This window comes from Heterocephalus glaber, unplaced genomic scaffold (genome assembly GCF_053883595.1).
Source record: "Heterocephalus glaber isolate CG9 unplaced genomic scaffold, H.glaber_assembly_v1.0 deba00000122, whole genome shotgun sequence".
Lineage (NCBI taxonomy): Eukaryota > Metazoa > Chordata > Mammalia > Rodentia > Bathyergidae > Heterocephalus > Heterocephalus glaber.
In genome coordinates this window covers 85,092,751-85,116,937 of record NW_028258138.1, presented here as the reverse complement: position 1 = coordinate 85,116,937, position 24,187 = coordinate 85,092,751, and the positions used below count along the sequence as shown (strand labels likewise).

Below are 24,187 nucleotides of genomic sequence, written 5' to 3'. Positions count from 1 at the left end.
AGCACCTCCAAATGAACCTGCCCGACAAAACTTTATAAACACAAACATGACTGAAGTTGTTAGTCTAAATATAACCAAGGGAAAAAAATGAGCTAATAGTTCTGAATAATCTATAACTTTAGCGCCACATGTTAATACATAAAAAGTTACATTTACAATATAACAAATTAGGTTTCTTATGGGAACATTTTCTATAATGGTTTATAAACAGAGTTTGAAAAAAATACCTCAAAATATAAAGACTCAGACTTTGGGTCACTTCTATGGGACTGAGTGGGGTTTATATGCTTATTGTCTTGTCTCTTTTGCAAATTCTTTCTTTCTGAGGACGTACTGTGTCCTCGGCATCTGAATCCAACCTAAAACCCCAGAAGGAAAAAGAAAATCTTACTATTTCTAAGATATCTAAATGCAACGCACTTACAAAAAAGTACACAGGCGCATATAACTCAATGAATTTTCACAAAGTACACAATTTATGTTAAAAAGTTAAAACTTTTTACCTAAGATAATTACAAGGAAAACATGAAACTGTGGCCATTAATACACATTACCTTTTCCGCCCTGTACATGAACATTTTTATCAGGTTACTCACGAGAGCAGGCAGTGGAGGGGCAGCTACACCAGCTGAGGTCCCCGCACACGGTAGGCAGCCTCGTCAGCCACAGAGCCAGGCTCTGCTGCCGAACCCAGCCCTGCACCCGTCTCCAGGGAACTGGGCCTCCGCAGAGCTCCGGAAGGACTCGAGAGAAAGCGGGCGTGGGTGAGCGGGGAGGCCCGGGGCTGTGAGGCCACCCCAGGGGCAGAGCCAGCCGCACCCACAGCCGGCCACTTCCAGCTAACAGCCAGCTCCAGCGAGGCGCTGGCAGGAGCCCAAGGAGACCCGGGGAAGCTGCACGTGACTGTTAATTAGTGATCACGTCTTCCGATTACCTATGGTTTTTAAACTTTAATTCTGAGGGAAAGTATTTAATAAAAGTTTTGTTTTCAAGAAGACAGACGCAAGAAAATAAAATTTTCATGCAGTCACATACATTACTATTATCCTATGTCACGGAGTACGTTCGTAGCCCCCAAAATCCTCGTGTAGAAACCCTAACCCACGAGGCGATGGCACTGGGAGCTGGGGCTCCAGGACAGAACAGGCCAGGGCAGGCGGGATCACCTGCGAGCGTTCCCCTCCGAGCCCTCTCTTCCACTCCACTCCACTCCACACCGACCGACCGACCGACCGGCCTGTCTGCCTGCCTGCCTGCCTGCAGGAAGGGTTTCTGCTCTCAAGACACACATCCAAGGTCCACAGCGCTCTCTAGCAGCGGCCCAAATGACGGACACATCCTACCAACAAACTATCACATGTTCAACGGTCATAAAGGCAAGAAAAAGCCTGTTAAGCACTAAGATATTTCCAGTCGTGTAAGTACCCAGTGCAGCTGATATGAAATGCCTCTTTAAAAAGGACAATACAAGGCTGAGGAACGCAGACTTCTTCAACAGTCACCTCAACACTCCAAGGATAAGCAGCCCCCTGAAGCAGGCCAGGAGCAGGCCGTGGACCGTGAGCCAGACATACAAACAGACACAGCATGTCACACGCTGTCCCTGCTCGCTGCTGTACACCAGTCAGCATGTGTGACTGGTGAAGTTACAAACACTGGAAAATAGTTCTTCAAAAGCAAACGCAACTTGACACTCACTCGGAGACAAAAGTTTCAGACCTAAATTAGAGTCCCCAGACTAATGGTCACAGCAAAGTTCTCGAGGACCAAATGTGCACGCATTCTGGTCGTCTCTGGAACATGCCCAGAGCCTCACGACGGCCAAGCTCTGCTAAGTACTGCTGACAGAAAGTGGGCACAGTGAACCAAACAAAGCAGAAACGAACTCCAAACTCACACTGAGATTCTTAAGATTCTCTTCATATGCCATATATAATAAAAAAATACTAGGGACTGATACATGAAGAATTAGTTAGTATATACTAACAACTTTACAACCCTCTGAAGAGCATGAAAAGATCACTCAAAAATAGGAAGACAGCCAGGCTCATATCCATAATCCCAGCACTTGGGAGGCTGAGGCAGCAGGATTGCCATGAGTTTGAGGCTGGCCTGGGCTACATAGTGAGTCCAAGGACAGCCTGAACTACATAGCGAGACCTTGTCTCAAAAAAAAAAAAAAGAAAGAAAGAAATAACAAATCTCTCCAAGATCTATCACTGAGCACAGAACAGAGAGGATGTGCGACCTTTTATGTAAGAAGAGGACAAAACATGGGACTCATTCTATGGTGACAGAGGATGCAGGAGACCAGGCCAAGGCACAGGGGGAAAAAAGGGGAGCCAGGTAAAAATGAGGTGCTTTGCTGCATAATCTTTTTCATCTCCTATTTTTCACACTATGCACAAAATGAAGCCATATTAACGCTACTGTAGAATACAGAAATGACCTACATTATCAAATGTTAAAATACTGATAAAAATGTTTAAAATCACTATAACACAACAGACTGGTTTAAGTGTAAAAAATCTGGTAAATGGAACAAAACAGACAAGAAATAGCACTTAGGATATAAGAATTAGCAAATGGGGCCAGGGATTTAGCTCAGTGGTTCTGCCGCCCGCCCCACAAGCGCAAGGTCCTGAGTTAGATCCCTGATAACAAAAAAGAAAAAAAAGAATTAGCAAATGGTGAGATAGAAAAACAAACTAGCAGGGCCGGGGATTGAGCCCAGTGGTTCTGGCACCTGCCGCACAAGCACCAAGTCCCGAGTTCGATCCCCAGTACAAAAAAAAAAAGAAAAAAGAACAACGAAAAACAAACTAGGAGAACAAATGGAAGAGAAGACAAAGAGAAGAGAAGACAGCTGGTTAATTACTTTGAAAATCTACACTGGAATGTTTTATCACATATCAAGATAAATCTCAGCTAAAAATCTCTTAAACCATTTAACTATGTGGTAAAAAGGTAGCAGAAAATACAGGTAAATATTTGACTTCTAAAAGACTTTTAAAGCTTAAAAACAAGCAGAAATTCCAAAAGGGGAAAGCATTTTTACCTAAAAGAAAAAATAATTCTGTATCTCAAAAAAACCAAACAAATATCCACTTAAGGAAAGTATCTGAGATAAGAAAGCATCTGAAGTTGAAGTGAAACTGTCCGAGTCTGGCTCCAGCGCTTTCGGGTGAAGACAGACAAAACCAGCACTGCGCCATGCGCTCTCAGACCCCTTTCTTGATCACCTGAATGCTTTGTCTGAGGAGTACCGCTTCTCGGGCAACTGCAGAGGCCAAGCCTGGCAGGACTGGGAGAGTTCTGTGCACTGCACCCCATTACATGAAGGACTACTTCAGCTCTCGTTTTCACCCAAACAATGCTGAGGGAGACCGCCTCACAGACTAGTGGAGCCCAGGGAGGGGAGCTGTCCTGCCCGCTTCCCGACAGCCTCACCACGGTGAGTGGCATGGAGCACAGCAAGTCCTTTCTCGGTAGCACCTGGGCTGTGGAAGCCATCAGTGACTTGCTCTGCATTAAATGCTTTCAAAGCCAGGCATGGTGATGCACTCCTGCTATCCCAGCACTCGGGAAGGTGAGGCAGGAGGATCCCTCAAGCTTGGGACCAGCCTGGTACACAGTGAGTTCAAGGCCAGCCTGCACTACAAAGGGAGACCCTGTCTCAAAACACCAAACAACAACAAAAATGCTTTTAAAATTTTATATGGGTAAGAAAAAGATACAGCAGATGCAGTAGCATGAGGTTTTTCTTTTTAAAACTATGAGTCAACTATAGAGTAAAATAGAAAAATGGTATAAAAGGCACCAATAGACATACCACATTCATTCAACTTTTTACCATTCTGTTTCTTTTTTTTTCTTTTGGTACCTGAGATCGAACTTGGGACCTTGGGCTTGCGAGGCAGGCGCCGGAACCACTGAGCTAAATCCCTGGTCCCATTCTGTTTTATTATTTAAGTTCATTTTATTGCCTAAGGCATTTTAAAGTTACAGATATCAGGCCGGGGACTTAGCTCAGTGGTGTTGTGCCTGCCTGGCAAATGCAATGTCCTGAGTTCTATTCCCAGTACCAGAAAAAAAAAATTACAGATATCATGATAGTTCACTTTTAAATAATGTGCATCTCCAAAAATTGACACTGTCCTTCATAATCACTATACCATTTCTGTAACAAATTTAAATCCATCTCATACCTAACCAAGTTTCTCCAACCTAATTCAACTTGCCTGTGAATTATTTTTTTGTTCAGTTTGCCTTCCGCCTCTAGAAAATGTCTGATTTTTTTCCATCCAAGGTTTTTTCTGAGTTGCCTGGCAAGTTACATTGGACCAATTTACACCACCTGTAACAAATATTTAAAGATATGATTTGCTTATAGAAGAAGCCAAAATCTAAATTGCTCCATAATTTCATTTACTTAAATTAAGTCACAAAAATGTTTTGTGTCAACTTTAAATGGTACTGCTGTTCTTAGTGACACAGGCGTCATCTTTCAGATGCCTCCGGCTGACATTTTCGTCATTTGTTTAGCAAAACTGTACTTTCAAATGTGACAATCTGGAACATTTGTAGTTTCTTGCCTTTTTTTTGTTTTGTTTTAAAAATGGCACCAGCAAGGCTCATACTTAAAATAAAAACTCTGACATAGACGAAGAAGAAAACAGAGCAAAAATACTCTGCAGAAAATAAGTACCTGCACATGCAGATGATTCCACATGCTAGAAAGAGAAACAAAAGGGACAATTACTTTCTACTTAAAAGCCAACATAACATACTCCGCAACGCATCTCACCATTAGTCTTGTGTGAAACACACTTCAGGTAATCTAAGAATAACCCTCCATAAATGTTTTATTACCAACTGTTACGGCTTGTGTCTAAATGCCCTCCCAAAGCCCCAGGTGCCTGCTCAGAGGTGGGGCTTTCAGAGGCAGCTGGACCCCGAGGGTGTGTGACTGCTGAATTGGCCCACTGACTGGCTGGCACAGTTCTGGATGTGGATAATGGGAAGGCCAGCCTGGGTGTAAGTGCACCCGCCGGAAGGACATGTGGCTTGGACAGAATACAAGGGACAGTAAGAGAGCCACAGTCCCTTTCTGCTGCTGCTTCTCTGCTTTGCTGCCTTCCCTGGCCACGACTGCTTCTCCTCTGCAACGCCCCTCTGCCGGGCCACTGCCTAGGCGCCAGCTGACTGTGGACTGAAACCTCTGCAGACTGGGAGCTAAATAAACCTTTTCTCCTTTAACTTTGGGTGTGGGGTATTTTCTCTCAGCAACAGTAGTAACCAGGACACTGATAAAACATGTAAAATCTCTTAACCATCTTATTACACTAGGAAGCATTAACAAAAGTAGCTACTTCAGTCTTAGCAAAGAACCCCAAGGCAGTGGAGGCGCGGAGAGGAATGGGGGGCAATGCAGACACGTACGCTCGTGGTCCCGGGCTCAGGGTTTCTCAAGGCCCCCGCCGCAGGCTGCTTGTTGTGCTTGGGACTGCAGTAGCCACTGTCACTGTCGATGTCCGCCTCGCTGGCACCCTGCTCACTGGAGGACTCGGCCGTGGGGTGGGAGGCCCTCCTCCTCCGGCCCTTGGACTTCCACAGCATGGTGGTGGTGCTTTCCGAGAGAGACTTGTTAGCAATGTCTGTAGGGAAATCTACGAGGCAAGAGAAGTATGATGGCTCTTTGTGAGGATCGAACTGGTAACTTCCAGTTAAGTCAATGTCATAAGAAAATAAAATGACAGGGCCGGGGATCTAGCTCAGTGGTTCCGCCCGCCGCCTGCCTGGAAAGCACAAGGTCCTGAGTTCGATCCCTGGTACCAAAAAACCAAAACAAAGATAAGAGCAGGGCACACGCCTGTAATGCCAGCACTCTGTGCAAGGCAGAGGCAGGAGGGACACGGGTCTGAGCTCAACTGTGGCAATTTAGGCAGACCTTGACTCAAAATGTAAAAGGTGAAAAAAGGTTTCAAACGGAGCTCAGTGCAAAGGCCCTGGGTGCAATCCCTAGCACCCCCCCCCCACCCACACACACAGAAGAGAGAGACAGAGAGAGGAGAGACAAGAAAGGGAATCACGAATTTCTGAGGTCCCGTGTGCCCCTCCTGCCCGTCTTCCACAGAGGGCACGGCACCTCGGCCCTGAGTTTTGTGCTTCTCGGCCTCCTCCCTTTGTCCGGTGCTCTTCACCCATCAGCCACACACCACCCCACTCTGTGCTCCCCCACAACACCAGTCTCCAGGTGCTGGAAACATCTTCCTGTGAAGGGCACACACGGGCGGAGCCCCCAGCACGGAGGGGACCCCTGGGCAGCGGGGTCTCTGCTCGCCCATTCTTCAGTGCACAAGGATTTCTCCACAGCAAACAGTCCTAAGACTTTAGGACTAGGATTCAACTTCAGACTGGCCATTTCCAAAGTGGTTAACACAGCGCGAGCCCAGTGGCAGGGGGAAGCCCTCCTGCAGATCCATGTGCCCATCCCACGCGGGATTAATGTCTCCTAGACGACACCTTTCACCAATATGGACAGTGTCGCTCAGGTGGCTCATCCAACCTGAGCAACTTGGTGAGACCCTGTCTCAAAAAACAGAAAAAAGGCTGGACTTGGGCGCAGTGCAGAGCTCCAGGCCCAGCCCTCGGCGCTGGGGAGAGGGGCTCACGTGGGTTTCCCTTTGCATCTTCCCTCTTAAAAATGAGGTCAAGCAGACAAGCATATTCTGCAATGCTTTTTGCCACTAACAACTTCTTTTTGTAAAATGTCTGTTAATTTTACTTTTGGATTATTTGACTTCTGCCCATTTTTCTACTGAGTTGCCTGTTTTTTGTATTTTTTTCCATAAATTATAATTAGAGTAAGACATTCTGAAAAAGGGGTAAAAAACCTTTTAAAATCATTTCCCAGCATATCACAAGTTATCCTTTCTCCACATCTCTACCCAGGCCTAATTTTCACACAACAGGGACACAAGTTAGACTTGGGCTGTGTATATATGTCTCACGCTATCATTTCTTCATAATTATACAAGAAAACAACCTCATCTTCTATTGAGTGGGTGCCCTGAATTTTTATGATTTGTCACCCCTGCTGAAGGACACTAAGGAGGTTTCAGTGCTCTTGTCCTGTAAAAATGTGCTTTCTTCCCACCAGTGCTGGGGATTGAATCCAAGAGCCTGCACATGTAAGCAAGTGCTCTACCACTGAGCTATGGCCCCATCCCTTTTGATTTTTATTTGGAAATGGGGTCCTCCTGCCTCAGGCTCCTGAGTAGCTGGGATTACAATAACATGTACTTTACATCAAACAGCCCCTTCTCTTTCTGAGGAAAGGCTCCATGTGGATACATTCACAGCACTGAAAGATTCCTGCAGTCCTGCCAGGCTGCTGCAGTCCCTGGCACCTAATCCACAGGCCCCAAGGGCAGTATGAGATCATTTTCTTAGTGATTCTTGTGAATTCCTTATCATATGCAATTCTTCCTCAGGGTTTTTCACATGGTCAAAAATTGTGAACGGTACATGGTAAAACATTTTTACAAGATGGGGTATTATTTACTTTTTTTTTTAGACAGGGTCATGCTATGTGATTCGGGCTGGCCTTGAACTCAAAGCAATCCTCCTGCCTCAGCCTCCTGAATGGTGGGATTCCAGGCATGAGCCAGCATGCCTGGCTGTCATTCATTTTTAGTAAGAATTAAAATTCTTAGCTTTCCAAGTAGTGCTATCTCTACAGTCACACAAATATCTGCCCAGGTTTCTCCAATCGTCTGTTTTCTCAAATAAGTCTTCAGTCGATTTGGAATGGATTTGAGGGGGACACAAGTTAGGGGGCAGCAGTGCTACACACCAGGGCCATTTCTGGCCTATTTGTTTCATTCTTGTATCTGCACTGATGCTATAACCCCATAAGAATTAGCACAACTTGTAAGTAGTAGTCTTTAAAGGAGAAGTTCTTTTCCAGGGATTTCCTGGCTCTCAGAGCCCTGCTCCTGTGTTTTAGAATTACTCTGTTAGGTCCCCGCAGCTCCCGCCAGGATTCCCATCAAACCTGCTCAGCTCTGCAGACTAACCAGAAGACTGCCTTATCAAGCCGACCTGAGGAACCTGGCATTTTGGGTTTGCTTAAGGTCCTATCATAAAGTCTTAAATTTTCTGCATATGCGCTTCACGTGGCCCTAGGATTTATTCAAGGAAACTCTACTCAGTTGCTTTGTAAATGAAATCTCTTCTTAAATTTTGCTTTGCTGGCATATTGAAATGCAGTGAACTTTTCTATGTTACCTTATATCTAGCCATTTGTTAAACTCTTAATACGAGCTTACATTCAGAAGTAAAAATCTATTACAAATAGACATACAATAGTATTATCAAACTACAATGTTTAATCCTCTTATTGATTCTAATAAATCCTGAACTAAAAGCAAACTAAAGAATAAAAGTGCTGATAGAATGTGCGGTCTTCTCCTCAAATCACTCCTTCCTCTTTTCACTCTCTACTCCTTATGCTTCAGAAGTTTGTCTTTAGGTGCCTTAATGAGCCAACTAAAGCAGTAAAGGTGACTCTTTACAATAGCACCTTCCCAGGGTTGACAGCCCGTACAAGTGGGTCACCATGACTACAAATAACCAACAGAGAAAACTGGGGACTCGTTACCTGGTGATTCCCTTCCCTACTTTGCAGACTCGGGACCAAGCCCATGGGAGCGCTGCATGGAGCCACACACCCACCCGCCCGTGACTTCTCCGCAGCGGCCCAAGCTCCCACCAGTCACACGCACTGCCCCACACCTGGCAGACCACAGCCACTGCTCTGTCATCAGGATGCACCCCGGCCCCTTCTCTGCTCCCAGGGGTCTGGGCGGCTGTAACAGGGTATACACACAGAGAGCCGGCAGAAAAGGCATCGCCCAAGCAAAAAAGCCTACAGGCTGTCTCACTCGTTTCCACCCAGACCCCACTTGAGTTGAGGCTGAGGAGACAAAGAGCACCTGTACTCCCGAGCAGACCTAACTCTTGAGCTTGGACCCTTAACAAGGACCTTTTCCTGGGGCCGGTGACAGTGGGTGGGTGGGGACGAGCATCTACTCCACAGACGACAGACGGAAATGAGAGACTGGAACTGCACGAAAGAAATACAGAGATCTGGGATAGTATGAGGATTTAATTCTTATCTTCTGTTAGAATAAAACTTTTTAAATTTGATGCTTATACACAGTCCTAAAATTTTTAAAATAATTATCTTACTTTAAAATGTTTACTTTTCTGAAGTGATAATATTATCACAGCTTTGGTTCAATTCTGTGCATAAATGTGGCATAGGAAACTTACTAAGCTCTTTCTATAAAGATGTTACAGGGTGTTAAAATGCTTTAGAGAGCTTTAATCTAGTTATAAAAACATGTACAATTTTTATTTTTACCAAAACGAACCCTCAAATTTGTACAATATCTGCACAATTCTATCTCTGCTTTCTGGCCTGCTCCACTACTATGAAGGGAAAAAAAAAAATCCCAAACCCTGCTCAAAAGGGTACAAAAGGGGCTGGGGATTTAGCTCAGTGGTTTCCCTGCCTGCTGCGCAAGCGCAAGGACTCAAGTTCGATCCCCGGTACCAAAAAAAAAAGGGTACAAAAAAAAGCAAGCAAGTTGGAAGAACATTAAAGACATGGATTGTTTTATGCTTCCTACAGAATTTCACCAAGTGGCAGGGCAAATGAAGGGTGGAAGTCCGGAATCCTGGAAAGGAATCTGTCCACAGTTACTAAGAGCATACAGGAAACAGATAAGCATCAGTGATGTGCAGAACCCTTGCCTTACCAGTCTGCTGGGACGCATCCACCAGAAGCACAATTTTGGACCGATTATCAGGACCTGCTGCATTAGTTTCTTTCTGAGTAGCTACATTTTTCACCAGTGGCCTTTTGCTTTTTATGTGCTGTTGTAAAAGCTGTTGCTGATGTAAGTGTAAAAAAAAGGGAACATGTTCAATGAACTAAAGATTATAAAATACACATCCATAACATAATACATCTAAATGCAAGCAACAAATGAATGGCTCTCCACCCACAGGGAGGCAGCGTTACTGCATTAGGGTTTTGTGAAAGTATCTTTGGTGATGCATAACAGGCTAAATAACCTACCATGCACATACCTACACCCTATTTTTCAAGTAACCATCAACACTACTATTAGTGAAATATGAATTCATTTTTATGTACATTTTTAAATTTTCTGTCAATAATAAATGACAAGGGCATGATTTTTATTAAAAATTATAATAAAAAGTGTTGTAACTTATCCCAAAGCTAAATTTTAGTTTCATGATAGTAATAATGTGTAGAAAACTTTTTGCTTTGAAGTTCACAAAGGAAAAAGTTGATCTGAAGCTGGACGTGGTAGCACATGCCTGTGATCTAGCACTCTGGGCACCTGAGGCAGCAGGACTGCAAGTTCAAGGCCAGTCTGGGCAAATTAGCGATTTATGAAAATCTTATCTCAGGGGTCTGGGGAGGGAGCTCAGCCCAAAGGCCTGGGTTCAACCCCCAGCACCACCCCCAAACACCCCAACTCTTTCCAAGCTCTTTCAAGTATGAGCATTCACTTTATAGCAATTTACACAACAGAATTCTAAATGTAACTTCTTTCATTTTCTAAACTGAACTGCGGGGATACATTCTTTTTTTTGAGACAGGGTCTTCCTATGTAGTTCAGACTGGCCTTGAACTCACTGTGTCGCCCAGGCAGGCCTCGAACTTGTGGCGATCCTCCCACCTCAGCCTCCCAAGTGCTGGGATCACAGGCGTTCCCACTACACCTGGCAGTCTTGTCCTTTTCACATCTGGAAACTGCACGCTATCATATTAGTTTCAATATTTATTTCTTTTCATTCTCAGAAGTCAAAAATGGGTCTCCCTTGGCCCAAAGTGTTTCCATGAACAAAGATAAAACTTTTTAAAGTAGTTTCTGCTGCTTGTTTTTAATTTGTAGAAATGATTCCAGGAGGTCGCAAAGACTTTTCACTGAGGAAGCTGGGCTAGTGGCACCTAGAGGAAGCACCCAGCCCTCATTGCAGGCTAGTCAGAGGACGGGCCTTTCTTTCATGGACTCCAAAATGCGGACCAGGGTTGGCTTCTCTTCTTACTGACCCTCGGGGGAAGGCCTAACAGAAAAGCAGCCTAGGGTGAGCTTGAGCTCTCCTGTGATCTCAAGGCTTTTTCACTTCACTTCCTTCTGTCTTCTTTTTCCTTTTATTTTTAATTTAGTCAAATGGCTGGTCCCAAATAAAAGTGGTTTCACACATACATCTTTCTTTTTTAGCCCTGTAAGACCCTTTAAGAGTAAAGCACCTCTTATAGACCAAAGCACTGTTCCCACTAAAAATTCAGAGTACAAACAATGAAGTTGAAGGGATTTAATGCAACACAAGTGTTCTTTCCCTGCTGATTTCTGAAGAATAAAATCTCGTGACATGCACGAGCCATCAGGACCATCAGCACACGTTTCACTTATTTTTTTTTTTTCAGGTTTCACTTATTAATGTGGTGTCACCATACAATTTTTATCATTAAATTAAAATAACTTATGCAAGTATTAGCAACAGAAACATCGAATTTAAAAGCCAACCAAAAGCAGCCACTCACTTTCGGCACAAGTGGCCCTCTGCCGCTGTTTCTGCTGCGGTGCGTGGACACGGGGAAAACCTGGCCGAGCTGGCCCGGACGCTCAGGGCACTCTGCGGCCACAGCACTGACGGAGCTCGCGGCCTGGAAAGTGCCAGAGTAGGGTGCGGGGAAAGGGTGGTAGAAACCCATCACCTGGGCGCAGGGCGCGGGCATTAGCTGGTAATACGTGTACTCGGCAGAGACGGGTGGCTGAGCAGACAGGATGGGGTAGGCAAGGTACGGCCCGGCAGGGCTGGGACTGGGCTGCTGCCATCGTATGTCGTTACTGTATACAGGAAACTGTCTGCAAAACCAAATCAGAGAGAACACATCTACTCACAAGTCTAAAAATGATGCTAAAGCACAATCTCCTCTTTTTAATAAAAGAAAAAAGTACAGAACAGTGGCTTCATAACAATAAGGAAAACAAAATTACCACCATCATATAAATTCCTCTGCTATAATTAGAGACCATCATGTACCTGTAATAACAATCTAAATGGCAGCAGAAAGAAATCCAACCCGGTAGTTTGCCGGGGGATCTGTGAGCCTGCCCCCAACCTCTTCAAGATATTTCTGCCTAACAGTTATAGGACACCTGGTTGCTGGGTCTACGAACAATGGCAGCCCTAAGTCTGGCTCCAGAGCCAATCATGCAGTCGGCCTTCTGCAAAGAACAGGGCAGGTGATCATGGTGGAAGGCAACCGTTGCACAGGGTGAGCTCCCCCACCTCACTCTGCGCCTCGTCCCAGCCTCCTACTCCTCTCCTACACTCCCTACACAAACGGCCAACTCCAGCTCTTCACCTGGCTTCGCTCCTTGGCAACACACCAGGCTCCAGGTCCAAGCAAGGAAAAGGAGAGAGGAGTCCTAGGGCACCAGCAGGTCTACTTCCTGTCTTTCCAGCCCTGGTAGAAGGTGACTGCAAGTGAGGGGTTGAGGCCATGACAAAGCCAAAAGGAAAAATGCTCACTACCATTAATTCTGAAGGTATTAAAAGCAATCTGCTGGCTGGCTTGCTCATGCATTCTCAGAGATGATCTGATATGGCAAGGAAACAAATTTATCATACTGCATACTTGGTCATTTTGTCCTTTAGTCCAACAGAAAAGCAGTATTACTAAATTTAGTTTACAAATCACCCGAACATTCCCCAACAGGTTGCAGAGTTTAAATATAATGCTAACTTCCACTGGAAGGATCCCTTAGTTTCTACTGTTTGTACCACCTTCGAGAGACTAAGAATCCCGAGATGCAGCTCAGTGCAGAAGCCCTGGGCTCAATCTCCAATACCACTTAAAAAAAATCTCAGGACATTACCTTGGACATTTACATCTGAAAAGGTGGTCTAGAGGCCTCTTAGGCGAACATCCAGAATATCCCAAAGGATGTCCAATGGCAATGGCACATTACTAGGCCAGAGTGAGTTACAGCGGTGTGGAAACACCACTTGCTTCCACCCTCCGGGACAGCTGGGCAGAGCCCAGAGACAGCAGCTGCCTTATCCAAGTGCCAAGGTGCTGCGCAGATACAAGTCTTGTGTGCGGCATCACTTTGAAAAGGTGTAAATACCTCTACACACCAATAAAGTGAACCACACCGGCAATGGGCCAGTAGCCCCATCCCAGAAGGGGAGGAGTCACACTTGGGAATGGAGACACTGCGCCAACCCAGAGCCACCAGAGACCACAGCACAGCCTAAGATCAGCGTCTGGGCATACGCACACGCGCCAAATAACCATGGACTCCCCAACATGAAAGGCGACCCTCAAGCTTCCTTACATCACACACTGTCATGGCCACTGTGAGGTTAGCTGTCTAGTCTCAAAACAGGGTTTCTGATTATTTCATTTCTCCCCATGGGTCTATTTATTTCAAATAAATTTCAACAACTTTTAATAAAAGGGACATACCCAAAAAACCCTATTTCCTTTAGAAAGAATAAGAAAGTAATCCATGTTTAAAATGTTCATATTTAGGGCCGAGGATTTAGCTCAGTGGCACCGCACCTGCCTTGCAAGCACAGGGTCCTGAGTTCAATCCCCAATAATAAATAAATAAATAAATGAAAAAAATGTTCAAGTTTAGCGGGTGACGTGGTGCACACCTGTGATCCCAGCACTCAAGAGGCTGAAACAGGAGAATCACTACAAATTCAAGGCCAGCCTGGGCTCCATAGTGAGTTCAAGGCCAGCCTGAACTACATAGTGAGACCCTGTTTCAAAAAAAAGAAAACGTTCAAGTTTCTATACTATTGTTTTACTTACTTCTCTTAAGAAATACACAGAAGAGATGAGTGTTTATAAGTGTGCTTTGCCAAGCTGTACGGTGCCCCACACACATAACACAATAAAGCAAATGATGAAGAAATTACCTATTGGACTGGTTTTCCTGAACGAATGGGTAACAAGTAATCAGGTAGCTGGGAATCGGAGTTGGTTCCACACCAGAAACGCTTCCGCTGTCGCTGGGGAGAGCCATGGGTACCATGAACGGGTCCGGGGTCTTCTTCTGAGGCACGAATGGCTCCACCTCCGCAGAGAGCTTGACATTCTTCAGGGAGGGCAAAAGGCACCAAGGACAGGTGAGCAACACCCCGGCACAAAGGCAATGGGACTGCAGGCTACACTCACTCTGAGTCTCCTCTCCGTATCGCAAAACCCCCAAATGGAGCAGCAGCACCAATTTAATACAGCTGAATAACGATAAAGTCATGTGACAAATCCACCAATAAAACGGGAGGAAAACTTACCAAAGATGATTACATTTCAATCAAGTAATCTCTCTTATATAACCAAAGCTGCTAAAGCAATCAGAGTACAAGGAAGTCTCATCTCAGTGTCTAAAAATAAAGCTGATAGTTAAGAAACATAACTCTTCATACAAAACAGTCTGTTTTTAACTAATTTTGTTAGAGGAAAACATCATTAAATAGAGTTGTGAAGAATAATTGTATTTGTTTGAATAGTCCAAATAGACAGTCTATTTCTGACCATTTCAGGAAATTATGATTAGTTTCATCAGGTTAAAACAAAGGAAAATGTCTGAGATGAATCAAAAAATTCTTAACATATGGGGAAAAAATTCTGGTTCCCAGTTACAGAAAAAACAAGAATAGCTGCTTCAGTTTCCCAGTAGACATCTGAGCAAACTAAAGTAATCCATCTTCATTTCCTTGTATCTTTTCTTATAATAAATTTATAGATGTAAGCCATAAAAATTACAGTACTGGGCGATCCACAGATGGGTGACAAAACTACAAAGATCCAAAACTACAGGACAGGAATTCCTCAGGAAGAGGGAACTAAACTGGAAGAGTCAATTGACAGCTTCTGGGGTACCAGGCAAAGACCTATGTCTTAAACGGGATAAGACTAACAAGGTGCTCATTTTATAAGATTTACTAAGCTATACATTGGTTTTTACATAGTTTCCTATATTTAAAAATTCAGAATTTTACATTATAAAACACTGTACATATATTCTGCAAACTACATGAATATTATAACCTAGAAAGATATTGAACACATTTTATAAAACAAGTTGGTGCAATACAAGCCAATGTCCTAACCACTCAAGACAATCATCTTAAAAGCAATGTCCCAACCAGAACTTTCCCCCAGTGAACTCACTAGGGTAATATCTACTAGAGCTCCTGTAGTTACAACACTGTATAGTTTCAAAAGTCACTTACTGTGACTTTGAGGTCTACAGTATCTATTGTTTATCAAAATGCACCACCTTCTACATAGTTCTGGTTTCTCACAAAAGTAGCTGGAAACAAGTAAATAAAAAGACAAGACTCGACATGTTTAATATATGGTCTTTTTCAGGAAATAAAGTTATCTCAAAACAGTCTACTGGAAATATTCAGAAACACTTACAAAAATTGAAGGGAGGTGGTGAAGTCTGAACTATAGAACAATTCTATTTCAATATCCTTTCCCCTTATCTGACTTAATGTTGGTTAAGTGTTAATATTGAAATCTATGTTTGTACCATTAAATCAGAAATCTTTAAGTAATAGCACAAATATTTGTAAACTGAAGTTAGTTTCTTGATTTTTTTTTTTTTTTTTTTTGGTATCAGGGATCGAAGTTGGGACCTTGCGCTTGCAAGGCAGGTGCCAAAACCAGTGAGCTGAATCCCCGGCCAGTTTCCTGATTTTTAATATTAGGCAAGAACAACTTAAATGCTAATAATGTAAGTTAGCAATTCTGTGATATTCATCAGAACTCGAACTTTTCATTAGAGCACTATATAGAGTATAAGTCATCAAACTAATGAGGGCTTCACCTATTAGGGAAAAGCTGGCTTTCAACAATAATCACAATGGAAACTTGCTTAATGAGGTTCACGTAAGTGCATGAGAAGAGGGGAAACAAATGACACTTTAACTGCAATAAAAACAAAGTTTTTAGGATTTGTTTTAAAAATAAAAAAGTTCTTTTGGACATATAAGAATTCTGAAAAGTTTCATAAATCTAGACAATATATATTAGTTTTTTTTTAAAAAAAGCACAGAATGTGAGCACATCAAATAGTCTAAAATGAAAAATAGTCATTCTAATATAAGTAATTTTATACAAAATAAAATAAAATATGTAACTTAAAAATAATACTTTTAGAGTACTCCTCAACCCTGGAATCAAGGAATCAATTATTTTGGTAACAGCATATTCAAATTCTCATTCAGGTCAAAGACTACAACGAACTTGTATACCCAGTTTCATTTGCATTTATAAAAAAAGTTTATGGATTTAGGCAACCCACTGTTCAATAAGTATCATACCTAATTTACAACTGATGCCAGTACACAGACACAGTATGTATCTTTAAATATCAAGGTCTGAATTGGTTTCTATCTTCAGTGCACTGCAGATATGAAAGTTCAACAATACAACTCACAAACACTGAGACGATCCTTTGTTTCTAGAAAGGGAGAGAGGAAGAGGGGCTGTCACACACAGCTGTCACCAGCAGGGAGGGCGACAACTTTCTCCACAGTTACAACCTCTGCTCCAATCCCTGGGTCCAAGAGTCACTTATTGTGACCGTGGAGGTCTTCAGTATCTATTGTTTATCCAAATGCCCTACCCTCTGCCCTCCGGCCCAAAAAGCAAAGGCAAGATGGAAAACGATTCTCACATTCCACATTAAAAAAAAAAAACTTACATAGAAAATATATCAGATAAGTTACAGATGCTGGCAACACTTTAATATGAGGATAGAAAATAAAAACCAAAGAAAAAGATCCTGCGTGACAACCAGACCAGTCGCGCTGCACAGCAGCAACCTCTCCTGCCGAGGCTTATGGGAAGGGGGTCGGAGACTTTACCGCAGGAGTCACTCCTTGGAGAAAACAGAAACATGGAGCGGCTCCAGGCACCACTGCACACAGTCTCGTAATTCTGCACTATTCTGCTTGAAGAAACTCAACCACCTACATGGTAAAATGGTCTTTCAGATCCTTTGAATTTTTCCAAATTTATGAAAACTCATAAATCCCAGTAAACTGTCTTTGAAAGACTTCGTAAGGCTTTTTGCTTTTTAAACTGTATATACATTAAAGCAAATATCAACAAGAAATCTTTAATGTGAATTTAGAAAACTTAAGAATTTATCAACACAAATTACAAAAACCTTGCTTGAAAACATTTATGAGTCAGGTGCAAGGGGACATGACAGTAAACCCCACACACGCTCTGCACGGGAGGCTGAGGAAGGAGGGGCCCTGCACCTGGCAACTCAGTGAGACCCTGTCCCGAAATAAAAAAATTAAAAGGGCCGTTACCCCCAGGAGAGAGGTGAAAGAGAGTCTGCTGGATAAACACAAGACAACAGTAACAGCCGGCAGAACTGAAAAGCACGGCCCATAGCACTGCGGCAGGTGGTGGAGGAAAGGCACAAGGGTCGGCCGCCAACCCTCCCAAGCACAACCTCCGGAGCCTGAACCTCCACAGAATGCAAATGATGCCCCAGATTAAACAGCGCAAAAATGACGCCCACTCAAACCAGGCCTGAGGGAGAACATCAAGAGACGCCCTCCCACCCCACCCCGCGCTCTCCCGCCTGCGCTCTCCCCTCTCCCGCCCGCGCTCTCCCGCCCGGCAGACAGAGCACTGAAGCGGATCCATGCTTCTCAGACGCCCGCGGGCTGTCTGGTTTTCCGACTGCGAATCGCCCCTTGCTAAACAAACTGCAGGAAAGCAAACTCTCCAAGGCCTCCGGAAAGACCCTGCCCACCTGCTCCGCCACTGCACATGCGCCCAAGGGCCCACGTGTTCTTAGTTATCTACTTTGTTAATCCCTGTTCTTACACTTTTCACTTCTCTCGCTGGGAGAGGTCACCCCTAGCTTCCTGCCCTGAGAGGGTGCTTTTATCTCCCTTTCCACGCTGTGCATTAACTGATGTAGGTGACCGCACATCTGCCTCGGAGAACAGCCTGGGCCGCGCTCCTGGGCCGCGCGTCTCAGGTTTTCGAACTGGCCATGGTACTGCTACTTGTCAGTGACCTCTCAGTCTATTTTTCAATTTTCTCTTTGATCCAAAGGCTTGAAAATGTTGTTTTAAATGGTATTTTCTCTAAAATGTATATACTTTCTGATTGTAAAAATATTATTTTACAAACACCTTTTGTTAAAGTACTACTTTAAAAATGTGGGGCCGAGGATGTAGCTCAGTGGCACCGCACCTGCCTGGCAAGTGCAAGGTCCTGAGGAATCTGGTAAGATAGGAAATGCAAAGGCTGACTCCAGTGGTCATATTACTGAATAGTAAGCGTTTTACAGTAGCTTATTTAGACGGCTGTCCCTCCGTGTCTAGTGGGGTTGGCTCTGGGCCCCACACCACACACTAAAATCCATGCCCACTCGGGTCACTTATGTGACATACCACAGATTAGCATATAACCCACCACCACACCCTCCTGTGTTCTTTAAATCCTCCCTAGCCTCCCTAGGCGACTTCTAGTCCCTAGCACAATGCAAATGCTATGTAAATAGTTGCTGCACTGTACTGTTTAGGGAATAATGGGGGGGGGGGGGGCTGCCCGTGCTCAGTACTGACACAATTCCCCCGCCCCAATATCTTCAATTTACAGTTGGCTGAATCCAGGGAGCCAGAACCCTTTGATACAGAGGACTGACATACACTTAGCCTGGAGCGCTCATATTAGTTTAGGTCTATAAATGATTTAAAGGAAAGAGTTATTAAAAAAAAAGTTATAAGCCAAGTAACTTTGCATTCTTACTGGTGAATATTGCATGAAATCACTTTTTTTGTTTGGTTTTTTTTTTTTGGTACCGGGGATCAAACTCAGGACCTTGCGCTTGCAAGGCAGGTGCGGTGCTGCTGAGCTAAATCCCTGGCCCCCACACATATTTTTTATATTTGTTTTCCTAAGAATTCGATCCTCAGTACCAAAAAAAAAGATGTTAATAACCAGTAATTCTGTAAATTCTTTTAAAAGAATTATCTAATTTTAATAAACTAAAAATTAAACCAACATTTATATTTGTGACAATAAGAGTCTGTGAATCTCAAGTGTTCAGTCACTTATAAGCCCACTGTTTATTTTTTTTAAAATGTCAAAACACTGTCCTGTATTTCCTAAAATAGAGGCACTAAGCTTTTATAAACAAAATGAACTCCATGATTTATTCTTCACTTCCCTTCACATAGCTTTTCAAGAAAAAAAAATGCATAACATGTAATATCTGTTCTTAGAGCACCTAACTCTAGCAGCTAAAATTAATCTACCTGTTCTGATTTAATGCGGTCTTGCTAAAAGAGCACACTCTCCTGAGACTCTTCTGGTTGTACCATTCAAACTGTCACTACTGCAAGTGAGACTGTCCATCTAACATGCACTCTCAGTGACTGACTTTTTATAATTATGACCAACACATACAGAATTTATCTTTACATAGAAGACTTTATATAAAAATATAATCTGCAAGAACAGTAACATCAACGCCCTTCAAACACAAATGTTTTTTATAAAACTTATATTTATGCAGTACTCTGAAGATTTAATTTGGTTAAAATGAAGAGAGTCTGTATTAATTCTATTTTTTAAAATAAACTTCTATGTATTGCTAACAACTATAATATTAGAGTGGAGTTTGTTTTTTTTTTTCTTTTGGTTTTTCTTGAGACAGGGTCTCAGCTATGTACTTCAGGCTGACCTTGAATTCACTATGTAGCCTAGGCTGGCCTCGAACTTGAGGCAATCCTCCTGCCTCTGCCTCCCGAGTGCTGGAATGACAGGCATGCACCACCACAGCAGGCTAGAATGAAGTTCTAATGCTGTTGGCATTTCCAGAATATCTGAATATAAGGCAAAATTGGTTTAAAAGGAAGAAACAAAGCCTTTTGTGAAAAAAAAAGTAATTCTGCACATACACATATACTTTTTAATGACTTTTACCTATCTAAATTCATTTTAGTAGGAAAATAAAAGTATACTCCAAGTAACCTAAAAAAAAATTACAGATTGAAATTATAAAGTTGGAAAAGCTCAGGCCCTCCCTTATCTATGTCATTATGTTAATGGTCCTTAGCCCTTTTTCAGTAATGGGCGACCCCTTTGAGAGTATGCTGAAAATAATGGAGTCTTACTCCAGAAAAGCACATATATAAACAAAGTGCACTTCTTCCAGGTCAGCCCTAGACTCCCCAAATTAACTGCCCAAGGAATTATTAGATAAAATCACATCCCTTTTCTGGACCTGTTTTTTGAGTACAGGGAAAGGGGGGGATTTCATATTCTTCTCCCATTTAGGATCAAGCTGAGGTATTGGAGGAAAACCTTTCCAAAGAAAACTGTTTCTATGACTTTCTAGTTCTAAATTTCTATAAGGTTTCAAAAGGTTGTAAACTCTGGAAGGGTACGGGATGAAAGAGGCAAGCCCCTCCAAATACTCTGCCCACAGCGCCTGCTGTTAAGATAATCACAAACAGTGTGCTAAGAGTTACCATCTAAACAGTTAATTACATTTCCTCCAGGATGAAAGGAACCCTAAGTGGTACATGGTGACCTTACTGGTTACAGTTCTGGCATCTGGGTGAAGGGCCAACATGTTCGACACGTTCTTTAGTGACACACATACAAGGAAATGGTACAAGGAAATTTCCTGTTCATAAGTCAAGCTCTGGACTCAGGTATTTTTGATAACATCAAAACATTTTTTAAAAATTAAATCGGACATAGCTTGCATATAAAATACTTGTGGTCACAGGAAGATCTTTGACAAGAAGCCCCGTATCAATTTTACTTTGGTAATTCATGTTTTATAAAACTCATTTGTGTTTTCAAATACAACTTCCTCGTTTTTAAAATAAAAACCATAAAAACATACAACTAGGAAGCTGTGCTTTGCCTGCTAAAAGTCCAACTTCAAAATCAATTTAGTACAGACATACACAGGAATTTGGGAACGCTTGTCCACTTTATTCAGGTAGTAATTATCCATCTGTAAAATTAACAGACAAGCCATTAGCCTCTTCTTTCATGTATTTTCCTAATTCGTCCCTGGGCAAGATCTTGGAAGAGGGGGATGGCCAGGGAATAAACTTCATCAAATTAAGTCGTTCGGCGGTGACCTAAAGGGGGTGGGACTATTTTAGATTGCTACTCCTATTGTCACTATCCCTGCCTTCCAGCACCTACTGGCATGGATAATCAAGAATCTGATGCAATTCAAAACAAAACACTGATAGAAGGGACTACTGAGACTAAGAAAACGGGCTCAGAAATGAACTCGTGCTCCTGTAGGCACCCTTAATATACACGCTCGGTTAAAAAATTAATTATAATTTCTGAAAAACATGAGGGCAAAGGGCAACTGTAGCGATCGCGTCTCAAACGGACACCTTCCCGGGCCACTGCAAAAACAGGACTCTGATCCCCGGAACCCAGAGCCGAAGGGCTCGACCCGCTGCACCTCGGGCCGCCTGCGGGCTGAGGCGCCTGCAGACGCCCCTCGCCAACGCGCTCCCGAGCTGAGGGCGCTGGAAGCCGCGGTCCTCCCCTGCTGGCACAACTTGGGAGCCCCCGGCCCGTTCTCCAGCCGAGGCGAGGTCGGTCCCAGGCCGGGCCGAGCCCGAGACCGCACCCTCCTGCCCCACCAGGGGCCGGGGCTGGGACTCCGCCCGGCAACAGCCGCACAGTGCGGCGGGCGCAGGCCGGGGACCCCACGGGCCGCGTACCTGGTCGGCGGGGGCTCGGTCCATGGCGCCGGCGGCCGCGGCGGGCCTGCTCTAGTCGCTGTGGAGGGCGCCCCGGGCCGCTTTCTCCATGGCCCTCCGCTCGGTCCGGCTGAGCTCCGGACTCCGCCGCTACCCGGGGCCGCGACGCCGAGGCGGCTACGCCACTGGCCGAGGAGGCGGCCCCAGGCCGGGGAGGTGGGGAAGGCGGCGGCCCCGGGGAGGGATCATCTGGGACGGAAGCCGAGCGCGACCGAAAAGTGCGGCGCGCAGGCGGAAATGGAGGCGCGTGGAGCCGCGGAGGCGGGCGAGGGTGTGGGGGAGAGTGGGGGAAGGATGGGGAGGGAGATCGGGGAGGGGAGAGGAGGGGGGAGATCGGGGAGGGGAGGGGAGGGGAGCGGGAAGGCGACTGGCTGAGGCCGGACTGCAGATGCCTGGACTGGGTGCGGCCAACCTCTCGTCCCCCCCCCTCCCGACAGTGACCCCCCCCCCGAGGGATGTGGGGGCACTCGGGATCTAGGGACACCCGGACCCCTGTGTTCCGGGGCTCCAGAGACCTCTTAAGCCTCCTAAACCTAGAAGAACTTTTAGCTCCCACTTCCACATGATCCTTCCTGGGTTACCCAGACAGAGGAAGTCCTGACTACGAAGACATGAAAATAATGGAATCTCGCCCTAGAAAAAGGCATAAATAGGATGCACACACCGAGCAGCCCTCGAGAAGAAGCCCAGGTAGCAAGCTGCTCAAACGTGAACTGAATAGGTACCTCAGTGCCCGTCCCAGGTCACCGGCAGGCTTCCTCGCAGGCTGCTTTTGGTCATCCCAGAATCCCCACTGTCCCCAGAGTCTTCTAACACTACCCACAAGCTAAGTGCGCGTTCTGTAGGCTGCTTTCGTTCTTCCTTTCAACGTCCAGATCGTTAGCTCCCGGAAAGGAAAGCACTGCCTGCCCAGAAAATGGACACTTCCCTCTGAGAGAGAGTGAGTTCTTTCCCCAGGAGGAGGAAGAAATATACCCCGAGTGAGCTAAATTGTACTTGAGTGAAGAAACAGGGTTGAGCTGGCTGAAGAGAATTTTCAGAAATCTGCTTTGTCATGTTCAGGTCATGCCACTAAAGACTAGAATCGCCTGTACAGTTGGTTGTTCATCTGGGTTTATCAGAGTATGACTTCAAGATGAGGCTGGTCTGTGACATTCCAGCTGCGCTCGTATGGGCACTGTCCCGCAGCCTGCTGGGAGGACCTCTACTGTGTCAACAAAACGTAGCCCAAGGCTGGGGAACAGTCTGTAAAGAGAAACGTTTATACTTGTGCATAGAGATCTTGCTTAATGATTTTGTTCATTTTTCTGCTTCCTTGATTTTAGAAAAAGGGAGAAGAATTAACTCTCTCTTTATCTACAGTACCTACCTACCTTTCTGCACGTGTATATGTATAAATGTTCCAAAGGTGTGCAATTACCGCCATGGTAGGTCCTTAGAGCCTACTTACATGTGCCTACTCAGGCATTTAGAGTTGCCCAGAAAAACTAAGCTATTTATAAAGTTTAGTTAGGAAAACTAATAGATATCTTCCTTCGCAATGGAAAGATAAAATGAACCTGAATTCGGTGGTGTCGAGCCTTAAGAGAGGCCCAATCTGAGTGAAAACATAATAAAGCAGACATAAAAGTAGTCCAGTACTTTGGATTTTTTCTTCTTCTGAAGAACCATCTGAGGAAATTTAAATATAGAATCTCCAAGGAGCTTTCCACACTGCAGGATTTTTATACTAAAACTGTTCTCACTGAGACCTTTCTACATGCAAGACTTGTTTAAATTATAACAACAGATATATAAGATGTTATAAAATTATAGGAACAAAACTGTCACAATGTCCTTCTTGTTTAATGTTATCCTAAAGAGAATGGCAAGGGCTAAATCTATGAAGGAAACGAAGACATTACAATACATTTTACAGATGATGTAAGTGAATTTAAATTAATGATTTCATTCAGCAACAAACATTTAATATATTCATGTGGCAGCAACTATGCTAAGTGCTGGAAGCACAGCAGTTAATGAGTCCCTGGGAGGGCAAAGGCCATGTTTGTCTTGTAGGCAAGACACACACAGCTGGCAATTACAGGGGAATGGGTGTGAAGAAGAAAGTTCAACAGGGAAGAGGAGGGGTGGTCGGAGAGGGCATAGCTAAAGACACAGCATCTAAGCAGAGGCCTGCAATAGGAGTCATGATGGGTGGAGGAGAAGCCCCAGGAAAGCTGTTTCAACAAGAAGAAATGAGCTGGGCATGGTGATGTGTGCC

At 44.2% G+C, this 24,187-nt stretch overlaps 1 protein-coding gene across 7 annotated transcripts in view; it reads right to left on the bottom strand.

Moving 5' to 3' along the window:
• The window catches only part of Secisbp2l (SECIS binding protein 2 like), a 45,887-nt gene extending 22,966 nt beyond the window's left edge, over window positions 1–22,921 (bottom strand). For 2 of the 7 annotated variants that reach the window (XM_087181008.1, XM_004835439.4), the window contains exons 1-8: window positions 22,650–22,921; window positions 14,047–14,225; window positions 11,651–11,975; window positions 9,828–9,963; window positions 5,443–5,669; window positions 4,709–4,733; window positions 4,242–4,357; window positions 228–359 (exon numbers count right to left, since the gene is read on the bottom strand). In XM_087181008.1, coding sequence (XP_087037134.1) covers window positions 228–359; window positions 4,242–4,357; window positions 4,709–4,733; window positions 5,443–5,669; window positions 9,828–9,963; window positions 11,651–11,975; window positions 14,047–14,162 — 1,077 coding nt within the window. In that variant the 5' untranslated portion in view covers window positions 14,163–14,225; window positions 22,650–22,921. The other 5 variants (XM_087180995.1, XM_087180999.1, XM_087181004.1 and 2 more) reach the window with 4 other exon arrangements.
• Window positions 22,922–24,187: the final 1,266 nt, after the last annotated feature.